General features: G+C 48.8%; 1 protein-coding gene across 1 annotated transcript in view; it reads right to left on the reverse strand.

Annotated features, from left to right (window-relative positions):
* Positions 1-1534: 1534 nt before the first annotated feature.
* Positions 1535-13610, reverse strand: part of GNA14 (G protein subunit alpha 14) — a 205561-nt gene continuing 193485 nt past the window's right edge. The window contains exons 3-7 of the mRNA XM_043565728.1: positions 12384-12538; positions 9508-9636; positions 7270-7399; positions 3539-3692; positions 1535-2568 (exon numbers count right to left, since the gene is read on the reverse strand). Coding sequence (XP_043421663.1) covers positions 2378-2568; positions 3539-3692; positions 7270-7399; positions 9508-9636; positions 12384-12538 — 759 coding nt within the window. The 3' untranslated portion in view covers positions 1535-2377. The remainder of the gene's footprint in view (positions 2569-3538; positions 3693-7269; positions 7400-9507; positions 9637-12383; positions 12539-13610) is intronic.

Consider the following 13610-nt stretch of genomic DNA (forward strand, 5'->3'; position numbering starts at 1 on the left):
TTCAGACTGCAAACAATACTTTAAACCCAACCTGTAGAAATCATATGACGGGCTGCCCCCAGGACAGAGGTCTAGTGTAGAATTTGCTCCAACCATTAACCTTTTTTTCCCATAGAAGTGCTTCTTATTTAAATACCTGCTTGCACCACAGAGGCCTAAAATGAGACACAACTTTTTCACCAACCTGAACAATTCTCAAGACGGAGGGGAGTGCTATTTATAGCGGGCACAATGGCTTCAACGTTACTCCCTGGAGTTGGAACACTGGCCGAGGAGGCCCTCAGGGCCCGCAGTCCCAATGGAGCCAACAAGGTGCACTTCATGGCATCTGGAGGTGGTCTTTTTTTTTTTTTTTTGGTATTTATTTATTGTAAAAGAGAGAAAGCACATAAGCAGGGGAAAGGCAGAGAGGGAGGGAGAGAACCCAAAGCTGGCTCCGCACTGTTGGGGCTCAAATGCACTAACCTGAGATTGTGACCTGAGCCGAAACCAAGAGTCAGATACTTCACCGACTGAGCCACCCCGGTGCCCTGGAGGTGGTGTTTCTACTGCTGATCAGCAGGTGACTGGGCTGGAGAGGGAGGTCGTGACTGCTGCACGGAGGGGACTAAACCCATACAATATGCTAGCCCCAAATGCAGTTTCAGGCACCAAGGAAAACCCTAATTTAGTCGCATCTGTCACCAACAAGTGAATAGTGGGCTGCATCTGAGAAGAGGACAACAGTGCCATCATCTGGTTCTGGCTCACCAAAGGCGAGGCCCGGCGATGCCCTGGCTGTGGAACCCATTACAAGCATTAACTTACTCCAAAGGTGCTGTAAAGTTTTTTCTTTCCAATAAAGACTCGCCATTGCATTGGCTCCTTCTCTCATTAAAAAAAAAAAAAAAAGAGCAATCTATCAACCAACTCAGCTTCTGGACTGTGAAACGAATCTGAAGTTTCAAAGGCAGCCCCAAAAGGGAGCAGACTATGGCACCCCAAAAGTGTGCCTCTTTGGCAGAAGGATTACTTTGAGCTTATTATTTTTAAGAAATAGGAGATATGGCAAAAGCTCTGGAAATCTAGTAAAAGCTACTCTTGTATAAGGGAAATCTCCGTTTGTGAGGGTATCCAGAAAGACAAAGTGACTATGTCATCACAACCTTACTCTTGTTTACTGTGCTTTGCCTGATAGCCACCTATGAGAGGTTCTTCCTCCTCCAACATCTTTCTTAGGTCTTTAGCTGAAGAAGGTACTCAAGGTGAGAGCTTGGCCTGTTTGGGAAGTGGTTCAGTTCTTCTGGAGACCTCTAATGTGTACAGGAGGCATACAACTATTAAACTCCTGGGCTTTTTCCTGTTAATCTGTTTTGCTTGTTTGTTTTATAGGGGGGGATCTCAGCCAGGAACCTAGAAAGTAAAAGGAAATTTACTTTTCCTCTCCTGCAAGGACATGTAGAAAGTTTGAGTTACAAACTGTTAAAGTCACAGCATTTTTCTTTTTAGGAGCTGACCCATCAGTCAACGACGAGCTCAAAGAAACACAACATAATTCAATGCTAATGGCAGAATGGTATATTCTTAGCCTCCTCAGAAAGGTACAGCATACACGGTTCAAACAGCAAAACTGTGGTGGCCATCAGAACTTGGGCAGGGGTTGCATTACGCTGGTTAAACAGTTTAGGCTTTTAGCCATTTCGTAAGTTTACAAGACTTGGTCATGTATATATATACACACATAAAACACACACACATTTTTTACCAGTACAGCACGTATGCTATCTCGAGCCCACTTATGTCAACTTTGGCTGCATGGTGATCAAATTATGGCAAAACTAAGTTAGATATATTAATATAGTCATCAGTTTGGCTTAAAAATATTTAACACAAAAAAAACAAAACCAAAAAAATAATGCATAGTTCAGCATGGAGAGAGAAAAACAATCTAAAATCTCTAAATTACAAGATTTAATAAAAAGCTTCAAACCCGTTAATTTTCTTTTTTGAAAATATCACCCAAACTCATCCTAGAGGTCTCAAGGTATGATCTATAAACTAACAGACGCCTGTTACATGATGTGTTAATGCCTATTAAACACACTTAAAAAAACATAAATCACAGTGGCTTTTAAAAATTCTATAAAATATCAAATTCAAAACTTACACAAAATCTTAGAGCCAAAACTCAAGAAAAGAAATATAAAAACAATTTGGGAATCAAGACTTTGAAAAAGGGTGCCACACTCAAATATCTCGTAAGGTCCGACACCTGGCCCCATGGCCTGCATGACGGGCTCCGTGCTGCCAGGGGTGGGTGACGTCACAAGCACTTGCAAATATGTGAGGAGCTTGCAAATCCTGTCTTCTGGAATGGGTGAGAAGTGCACAGCAGCTTTCAAACCAGGTTGAACTCCCTCAGGTTGAGCTGGAGAATCGTGTCTTTCACGGCAGCGAACACAAAGCGGATATTCTCCGTGTCTGTAGCACACGTGAAGTGAGAATAGATGACTTTCTCTTTGTCAGGATTCTGATCTTGGTAAAGCTTCAGGATAAAGTCTCTGGCAGCTTTGACATCCTGCTTTGGTCCTAGTCAAGAGTGTAGTTACAGGAATAAAGAAGAAAGATAGTGACCAACCAACAGGTCCTCCCCCAAATCATTCTCGATATAGTCCTGCTCTTGCGTGGGATCCCTTAGTTCTAGAGGATAGCTGACCTGGGGACATTGACTTTCATTCTATTTTATTATATCTCATAAAAGAGTCTTTTAAAGTGTTCATTGCCATCTAAAAAATTGTACTTTAAAGCAATTTGTTGAAAAATAGCCAACTTAATTTTTGGATTTGGACCACAGAGGCAGACAGAAGTGAGCTAGGACTAGGGGAAGGAAGGATACAGGAACATGATTAGACCCCCAAGTCTCATTTTAACGCGTGAGGGCTCTACCCGATAGGGCCACTGCAGCTATGACCTTTTGGTCATAGGACGCTAAAACCCTAAACATCAGTATCACACTTCCTGATATTCGAGACCTCCTGTACCAGAAATCCTTAGCAACAAGACATAAACTTTCCAGCCAGGGGTAGGTCATATTCATAAAAACTGTTGTCTACCCTGTGCCTAGGAAGGGGGCTGCCACACTAACATACACAGAAGAAGTACCGAGCACTCGGACAGAGACCGGAAAGGCAGGGCGGGCACAGTCTCTGCCTCGGGAGCTGCCCACGTGGACAACACTACACAGAGTGACGAAGGCCAGGGGACAACAGAGTGAGCCCCCGCTGCCAGGGGAGCACGCGGGAGGCACACCTATGCAGACGAGGGTGCCGCGAGGGTGAGAAGGACTTCCCGGAGGAGGCGCCTGAGCTGGGTCTTGGAGAACAGGGTGAAATTCACAAAAGGTGTTGGCATGCGTGGAGGTGCTGAGGCAAAACACAGTGATGCACCTGGAGCTTCGGTGAGAAAGGGTGTTAGAGGCAGATCGGGGGCAGGGGGGGTCCAGGGGCCTGACCAATAACTCTGGATGATGCCCGGGGAAGTCAACAAGATGGACACTCACCTGTGTATTCTGGGAAGTAGCTAATTAGATGAGAGTACATGATTTTCTCTTCCAAAAGATCCTTCTTATTTAAGAACAAAATCACGGATGAGTTCAGAAACCAGGGGTAGGTAATAATGGTTTTAAATAAGGCTTTGCTCTCTTCCATGCGGTTCTAAGCGAGAAACAACGGGCTTAGGGTTAATAGGAAAAACGGTACTTTGCGAGCAACGTGCCGAAATGTCTGGTTCCACCCATCTGTCCCCTCACCCAGCTACCGGCTCCATATCACTGTCCTTGCTGAAGCTGGTGAGCACCTGGGGCCCCTCAGGATACCAGGTCTCCTGCCTCTATTTCCCCCCCCACCCCCACCGGCTCTCTTAGTCACTCTCTTTGGTATGTGTTCTGTGGCACCGCAAATAAACACATGTAAGAAAGGCTTTCGTGAAACTTGGAAGAAAGTTCCTATCCTATTTGACAAAAGTTTTCTGGGTCATTACTGGGATTACCGAGTGGGGGAAATGAGTAACTTACACCCCGGAAGCCCTGTGTCATTGGGGTTGGGCTCCCAGACCATGAGGGGGAAGCTCCTGGAGCCCAGCCACCGCCCAGAGGAACGCTGTGGACACGGGCAGAGCGGGGAGCGCACGCTGCTGACACACTTCACGTGTTGGCAATACGGAGGAGCTCTACTCGGGGCACAGTGTCCCCATTTGATGGATGAGCATAGTGGTGTTCACAAGTTTAAATTACGTCCCAAGCCCATGTCGTAGTAGGACCTGATCAAAATTACGTAGAAACACGGTTAACATCTCCTAACATTTGACATTGGCAAGAATACACCAAATGTTCCTACTTCAGGGACAGTAGACAGGGCACATACAAATCTCATCTGGTGACAATAATTGTTCTAGATAGTACTCTGTTCTAAAGGGGTTTTTTTTTTTAATCTTTATTTTTGGGAGAGCACAAGCCAGGGAGGGGTGAAGAGAGGGGAACAGAAGATCCCGAAGCAGACTCTTTGCTGACAGGCTGACAGCAGAGAGCCCAACACGGGGCTCGAACTCACAAACTGTAAGATCATATCCTGAGCCAAAGTCAGGCACTCAACAGACGGAGCCAGCCAGGCACGCCTGCTCTAAGAGTAAAGAAACAGCAGCTTCCCTTTAGACAGAGGGAAGTGCTCAGACAAAACCATGAAAGCCTTGCATGCCCACTGCGGAGGAACATGCTGTAAATCTGTTTGCCTACAAGTCCTGTACACTGGGACTCATTCTCTTGCTCGGTACCCTTTTGGGAATTAAGATCTGGCATTTATTACCAGATAGGTAACCCCTCAGTTGTATTTTTTTTTTTATTTTTAGAAATGTTTTTATCGATTTTTGAGAGAGAGGGAGACACAGAATCCAAAGCAGGCTCCAGACTCTGAGTTACCAGCCCTGAGCCCGACACGGGGCTCCAACTCACGCTCTGCAAGATAATGACCTGAGCCGACTTAGTCAGCAGCCCGACCAACTAAGCAACCCAGGTGCCCCGTCCCTCAGTTTTTAAAGCTGAACAAAAATTTATTATCTTCTCAGTAATGATCTCCGAGGAAAGACAACACAGCCGACTCTTGAATAGCGCAGGAGGCGGGGGCGCTGACCTACCGGAAGAGTCGAGAATGTGCACACACAGGCACCCGGGTGGCTCAGTCGGTTAGGCGTCCAACTCTTGATCTCAGGTCATGATATCATGGTTTGTGACATCGAGCATCACACTGGGCTCTACACGGACAACGCAGGGCCTGCCTTCGATTCTGTCTCTCCCTCTCTGTGCCCTTCTCAGCTTGGTCCCTCTCTCTCTCTCCCTCAAAATAAATAAGCTTAAAAAAAAAAAAAAAAGAAAATGTGCATGTAACTTACTTCTCCCAAAACTTAACTACTGCTAGCCTACTGTTGACCAGAAGTGTCACCAACAATCGATTAACACGTATTTTATATGTTATGGGTGTCGTATACCATATTCTTACAATAAAGCTAGAGAAAAGCAATGAGAAAATCGTAAGGAAAATACACTTAGTGTACTGTATTTATCGGGGAAAAAAACCCACGTATAAGTGGACCCATGCAGTTCAAACCTGTGTTGTTCAAGGCTCTAGCGTATACGAAGAAACAATTCCTACGCAGCCCCGGGAGGGGACGCAACAGATAATTACAACCGGGATAGGAAGGTTTGAGTGGCAGCCACTTAATCTTTCTCCAGATACCTTGTGACTTCCGGCAAAAAAGAAAATGTCTAATTTCTACACATATAGGGCTGAGGCGTTGGTCCCTTGTGCACCTGAATGATCTTTTGAGTTTTCTGAGAAACATCATTAAGTAATCCCGAGACAAATTGGGAGCTAATTTTTCACAATGATAACGTGACGCCTTTTTTGCTTTTTTAACAAAATGTCTCCCTTGGAAGAGCTGGGGGGCAGCCAGGATTGCCGTGTTTCTCTGCACAATGACGCTAGTAAGTGGGTTAATCCTCCACTAATTAGCTAATGTAACTGTGCTCCACAGAGAAAGGTCTGCTCTCAAGAAATACAAGATCCCATTTGTTCGGTGATTGCCTAATCCTGGGCAGAGTTCTTCACTGCTTTACGATCACGACCAGAAGCAAGAGACGTTTTTCTACGAGGTCGGGATGTGTCGTGCAAGGGTGGGGAAAAGACCAGGGGAGGACAATCGTGTCCCACAGAGCACACCCCCACCTCGCAACGAAGTGACAGGAATGGCTCTCCCCACTTCCTGGGAAAACACAGTTAATGGAGTTTGACCCAGCTAGGACTATGGCAACTTTGCAGGGGACACGGGATGCCTGACCGGGGTAGGTCCGAACAGCTCCAAGCATCTGGCACCACTCCCCATGCCAGCTCATTTAGGGACCTAATTAGGGTGCACCATGGAGGTTGGGAAGTCTGTTCTCATTATATTTACTGGAAATGGCATTGCTCTGGGGCACCCGCATGGCTCAGTCGGTTAGGCATCCAACTTCGGCTCGGGTCATGATCTCACGGTTTGTGGGTTCGAGCCCCGTGTCAGGCTCTGCACCGACCGCTCAGAGCTTGGAGCCTGCTTCGGATTCTAGCCTCCCTCTCTCTCTGCCCCTCCCCTGCTTGCGTGTGCATGCTCTCCTCTCTCAAAAATAAGCATTATCTTAAAAAAGAAAGAAGTAACATTGCTCAACTTTGGCTATATGTTAGTACCCATAAAGGGCTTGGAAAAGATACCTCCAAACTCAGACCCAGGAAATACGAATCTCTCCTGTGAGGTCCAAAAGATGGTCTTTTTTAAAACTCCCCAAGGGGTCCCAATATGCAGCCACGGCTGAGAACCAAAGTCTGCAGGGACTCTAAGCACATGAGCTTAGATCCCAGGCTCAGCCCACACCCACCTCAACTGAACCAGAATCCTGAGTTGGACCCAGGTGCCAGGTTTTTCGCAATGATCCCCGGGGAATCGCAGTGCGTATCCCACTTTGAGGACCAGGTTTCTAGGCCAGTGATTCTCCCGCTTCCCCGTGTATTTCATTCAGTTTGGGTTGACTGACGAGGCAGGCATTTCCAACAAGCGCCCAGATGATGGCGGTGCTGCTAAGCCAGAGACCACGCTTGGACCAGCCAAGCCAGCTTAGCCTCAAGAACGGAGCCCAGAGCGCTGGCTTCTTGCAAACTGCAGAAAGAGTTCCCCATTTTCCACAGCCGTCCCCTTCCCCACCCAGCGTACCTCGTTGTCACACTCGGCCAGGACCTGGTCGTATTCACTCAGAGCAACCAAAAAGATAATGGAGGTGACGCTCTCAAAGCAATGAATCCATTTCCGTCTCTCAGATCGCTGGCCACCAACGTCTACCATCCTGTTCAACAGACACAGAGATCATTCAAAGGTTGGCATGCATGGCTCTCTGGGAAAAAAGGGCAGGAGTCCTTATATTGTGGAAACTCGTTAGGGTCCTCAGTAATTGTTTTCGAGTGAAAAGGGGCCTTACGGTTAGAATGTGTGAGCACCGCTCCATGAGGCAGCGAGGAACCCTAGATGCTTCCTAGAGCAAAGGAGGCACAGGATGCAAGCAGAGTTACTGAAGACAGATGTAGAGGTCACTCGGGGGGAGGCTGCTCGGGGACGCTGGTTTGGAAGCTGCTCCAACAGTCCAGGCAGGAAGCACAAGCATCCACTTAGCTGTTGCTCGAACCACGGCCGAGTGTCAGGACACCAGACACACAAGGGGCAGAAAGGTGGGCGGTCTTCCAGGTCCACTCAGCCGGATTCGGGCCCTCACCCCCGCCTGTTTTTCACCACTCCTCAGATTTCTCCAGAAATCCTCTCTGCCTTAGGTGGATGCCACCCCTTCTGCCCTATAAAGACCTACCAGTTTCCTCCGTCCTATATGGAAACCCAAGGCCTTCCTCTGTGTCTTGGGGAAAGACTTCAGTCATAGCCCCAAGATGGCCCCGGAGCTCGAACACTCCAGGAGTCGGGCAGTTTTCGCAAACGAGTCAAGTGGGTCTCTCCAAAGCACGACAACAGGCAACTCGAGAATGCTAGGGGCCCTGTCTGCAGGGTCGACTGCCATGCAGCTGGATAGAAACGCACCCCATGACCGGACCCTCAACCTTTCAGAGAAACCAGTTACCAAGTGTTTTAAGCAAAATGGACCAAGTTTCAAAAGTTGTTTAAAAACACCATGTGGGCCAAAGAGAATACATCTGTGGACCAGATACCAGTTTTCCAAGTAGCAAGCAGCACTGATTCTGAAATAGTTGTGTTCATAAATTCATGGCATTCAGATATAGATTTTTAAGTTTATTATTTTTTTTTTGAGAGAGATGGGGGGGGGGACAAGAGCAAAAGTAGGTCGGGGGAGAGAGAGAGGGAGACAAAGAATCCAAAGCAGTCTCCAGGCTCTGAGCTAGGAGCACACAACCCGACGTGGGGCTCGAACTCACAAACCGTGAGATCATGACCAGAGCCAAAGTCGGACGCTCAACTGACTGAGCCACCCGGGCACCCCCAGATGCAGATTTTCAAGGGGCTCGACCAGAGCAACAATGCTCCGAAGCCCTGAGATGGAACAGGGTTTACAAACGGCCTGGGTGTGGCAGGGTGGGACCTGTGTCCATCTCCACTGGAAAAGCATAATGTAATTAGCCCTAAGGGGGAACATGGGAACCAAGGGATATAGAATTGCTTTGAAATTTGCAATGCTGGGCATATGTACCATATTACTAATTTGTTGCCATAATTAGATGCAATGAAGGTCCACTTAAGTCATCCTAAAAGTACTTCTTATATTTATATGTGGGAATTCATACATTTTTACACAGCTGTAAATAGTTTATATGTATTATGTAATTTTTATTTTTTTTAACATTTATTTATTTTTGAGAGAGAGAGAGAGAGAGAGCATGAGTAGGGGAGGGTCAGAGAGAGAGGGAGACACAGAATCTGAGCTCCAGGCTCTGAGCCATCAGCACAGAGTCCAACGCGGGGCTTGAACTCACAAACCATGAGATCGTGACCTGAGCCGAAGTCAGACGCTTAACCGACTGAGCCACCCACGTGCCCAGTAATTTTTAATACACACTTTTGTGTTGGCTCTTTGTTTTTTTTTTTTAAATAGATGTTAGAGAAGGGAATATAAGGGAAGAGAAATAGTCAAATTTAGGGAAACGACATCAGTGTTTTCAATTTGTGGTTACAGAAGTATACATCTATGTGTGCGTGTGTTTTATACACAGGAATCACTCCAGACTTAGGTAAGGAGACTTTTATGTTCTACGGGGAACAGCAAGGGGAGCTCCTCTCCATTCTAGGACCGGAGACTATCACAATTCTAAACACCTCGTGACGGACAGGGTCATACGGCTCTAGAGCTGTAACCGCTCTTAGGAATAACGGACTTAATTTGGGGACTTCCAAGACCGGACAGATTCTTAATGGACCACATCAGGGAGACAGTCTTACCGAAAGATGATGTTCTCCAAGTCAAACGGATACTCGATGATGCCGGTTGTGGGCACGCGAACACGAAGCACGTCCTGCTGGGTTGGCACGAAGGACGGCATTGCGATCCGGTCAATGTCGGTCAGGTAACTGTGAGAGCAGACAGCAAGGCGCCAAGACTTGTGTCAGACATCGGGGAAGTCAGCCTAACTCACTGCACACCCCCCCCACCCCCCCCCGCCAGGCTCAAGGATTCCAGCCAAGATTTCTTGAGACCTGGTGCTGACCAGGCACCGCCACCCCAACTGTGACCGTTTGGGAGGGAATGTGGATCAGAAGCTCCCATGAGCCCCTGGGAAACCTGTAAACCATGCCATCTCTTCCTCTAGGCTCCAAGCTCTCTCTCTCGCTGGCCAGTGAGGGAGCTGGCGGGTCGGAAGGAAAGGCTGTTGGGATGGGCTCGCTGACCCTCCCCCATCCCACACTCACCCCCCCCTCCACAAACAGTGTAGAATGTAGACGTTGTTCTCAAGGGCGTTGCTCGATGAATTAGAGTTTCTATGAGAATATAAAGGTATAAACAGGCCATCTCAAAGTTCCTTCACAAGAAAAAGTTTACTGTTTATTGGGAAACTGAACATCCACAAGAAGCCAAAACCGGTCTCAGATGATTTCTGGCCGTACATTAAATTCCTAAGCCGAAAACAAATCACTCTTTCTGTGGTCAAATGAGAGGACACTTTTTTTTTAAGCTCTGAGTCCTTCCTAAAAGGCATTTTCGAGAAAAATGACCGTAACCAGGCCCTGGCTAACAATGGGAGTGGTGATTCGGAGGCTCCCGCAAAGTAAGGTTTGGCCCTGTCTTCTCCCTGTGCAGACAGACCCGGGCTAGGATAGCGGTGCCCAGCAAGTGGCATGAAGGGGAGCCCAGGGGGGACAGGCCAACCCTATTCACCGTGCAGCCCTCACTCCAAGGAAGCAAACCACACTCCGTCAGACCATATGTCGCTTGAGGACAGAGAGCACTGGCTGTACCTGCAGCTCTTACCCCAGTGCCTGGCCCACAGCAGGCACACACTGAAGTTCTGTCAAGGGAACGCCTGGCCCGATAAGCAGATGACAACTACGGACCCGGACCAAGGAGGCTGCACAAGCGCCTTGAATATTGCCAAGTCCAAAGGCGGGGCCACACCGGGTTTCTGAGGGCCACTCTGTTTGCAGCCCTGTCCACCTAGCTGTTCCCTACACTCCTGCCAGTGCGTGAGCTCCGGTGTTCAGGGCTCCACCGGGTCTCCTCCCAATGGATCTACATCAAGAGCCCCGGCCACTCCCCAGGACCTACACAGAAGCCGATGACACTAGGCTGTCTCAGGGAAGGACCGGAGATGGCTTCACTGACTTGAGGTTGTCTCTCACTCTACAGCTGCCAATGGCAGTCTGTCCTCTTCCTTGGGACACCACCTTCCTTCCCTCTGGATCTTTTCTGAGCTGACCCAACACCTTCTCTGGGCTTCTTTTATTTCCTTTTCCTACCTGACTGCTCTGTTGCAGCTAAATATTCCTGTGCTTAGGGTGGTTGTGCAAACCTGGGTTAATGGCACTCGGCCGGGCATACGCATCAAAGGGCTTCGAGATTTCAGGTTTCCTTTCCTGACCACTGCCTTGTCCAGACGATGCGGGTGAACCACCTCCCCTCACCAGCTCAGAAGGCAAGGGCAACACCGGAAGGGAAGGGGATGGACCCGCGGGGAAGGGCAAAGAATTCTGGGGCCCTCAGACGACGGAAGATGACATGGGGCAAAGGGGAAAGAGCTGAGATGCAGAAGCAGGAATCATCACCTCTTCAAGAAGGAATATGATAGATCCGTTTTGTCCAGTGACCTAGATGACGGAGAGGCATGGCCTCAAGAAATTCTTAAGACGATGAAATGCTGTGATCTCCACGGGAAAGTTTGTGTGCAGGACCATCTGTTTCGTTTTTCCTTAGAGATTAATGATTTAGAACTAGAGCTTTATGAATCAAAAATATAGTGTGCAGGCCTTCCCAGGGAGTCAATAAGCAAAGGGCCCCCGGACTGAGCTTCCTGCGGGCACTGGGCCTGCAGAACCCGTCTTGCCCACTAGAGGGAAGCACCGGATCAGCCACGGGCGTGGGCCTATTTCACTGCTGGTCTGCACTCTGATTTTTATTATTATTTTTTCATACTATGGAATTTATGGTCAAATTGGTTTCACTCTGATTTGAGATTTGAGGACAGTTGGACCTGCTGTCTACTGATCAGGAAACCAGAAGGCAGAGGGATACGGAGAAGAGGAAAGTAAAATCCAGAAGCAGTGGTCGTCCGTATTTAAGTCAGAAAATTCCAGCACCCCAAATGAGATGAGTCCCCTCCAAGGGAGCCCGTATTGGATTGAGCTTCTTGTTGAAAAAAGAGACAGCTGGGTGGCTCAGTCAGTTAAGCGACGGACTGTGGCTCAGGTCGTGAGCTCAGCGGTTTGTGAGTTCGAACCCCGCGTCGGGCTCTGTGCTGACTGCTCAAACCTGCTTCGGATTCTGTGTCTCCCTCGCTCGCGCCCTGCCCCTCCCCCACTTGCTTGCACGTGCGCTCTCTCGCTCTCAAAAATAAGGCAACATTAACAACAATTTTTTTAAGAAAAAAAAGAAGAGGCTTAGAACACGGCAACGAAAGGTGAACGTGGACAAGGACGGAGTTTTTCGGGGGTGGTAAGAGACGCACCAAGAAGTCAGAGGGGACGCTGACAAGCGGAAAGGAGGTAGTGTTGCAACCGAGGGCCCACGTTTTATAGGCAGCTAGTTCCTCCCCAGCGAGTAGCTTCCTCGAAGCGTGGCCACGTGTGCCCGATGCGCGTGGGGCTAGGCCGGGCTCTGTACTCACTATCTGGCAGAGTCCGAGAGCTGATACTCCCTCCTCCTGTCGTAACACTCCTGGATTCCCGGGTCCTGCCACAGCTGCTTGATGGCCTCCACCTGGTCCCTGGAGAACGCACAGACCTTGTCCACTTCCACTTCTCGGATGAGCTGGGCGTTTTCCTAAGCGAAGGAGAGAGATGCTTTTGGTGGGCAAAGGCAAAGGAAGCCACCCTGCTGGTGACATGGGGACAAGATTTCCCCCGGTCTGTGGATCCGGGAAGATCTCACTAGATGCCGGGGGCCCTCCAGGGGAGCCGCTCGCAGGCAGGCTCAGCTACGGTGCAGACGAGGTGGCTGCTGAAACCGGGCAGAGCCACGGACAGACCAAGACCCGCGGCTTTCGGTCCCGGCGGGACCCAGGGGCCAGTTTCACCAGCGTTCAATACCCAACTGTGAACAGAGAAACCCAAGAGCAAGGGGCGTCACTGTCATCGGGGCGTCTGCATCTCAGGGCAATTTGAAAAGAACCACTTTTACTGTCCTGGCGTACAAGGGTGGGGTGGTGAAGGAGGTCCACCTCCGTGCAGTAAGGGACTGCCGTGCCTTCAGAGAATAGCCAATTCGATGTCAGTCTGCTGTCTTTGTCCTCTTTCCCTTCTTTTGTTTTTTTTTTTTTCCTTCAGTAACTTAGACTTAATTTCTTACAGCAGTTTTAGGTTCAGAGCAAAGCAAAGGAAGCGCAGAGAGTTCCCATCCATTCTGCTGTTTATCATCACGCATCACTGAGACGACCCTTTCCCATTGCAGAACCGCTCTCATTGCAACTCCCCGTGCCAATGATTGCTGTAATATCATGATATTTATCGTTACTGTCATTAAATAACTCCTGCTCCTACACCACTGCTCCATTATTACCGGACTTGTTAAGATCGCCATGGCTGTAATTACCACTATGACAGCAGTTAACATGTATTGCCCACTTTGCATGTGCCGAGAGGTACGCACACATTATCTCATTTAATCCATGTAGGGCAAGCACGGGGCCACACCTCTCACCAAACCTTAGCCAATGAAAATGCTAGGGTTGGGTTACATCCTCAACACGACCACGTGTTGGCCGCAGAGGTCCAACATCCCATCCCTTGGCCGCATATTGCAGCGGACAAGAGAATCCTGCCGAAGGAGACGGGAACCCCGCCTTTCCTCTGCTCTGCCGTCCTGCCACATCTCAGGGCAATGACATCACGCAGGG

This window comes from Prionailurus bengalensis, chromosome D4 (genome assembly GCF_016509475.1).
Source record: "Prionailurus bengalensis isolate Pbe53 chromosome D4, Fcat_Pben_1.1_paternal_pri, whole genome shotgun sequence".
Classification (NCBI taxonomy): Eukaryota; Metazoa; Chordata; class Mammalia; order Carnivora; family Felidae; genus Prionailurus; species Prionailurus bengalensis.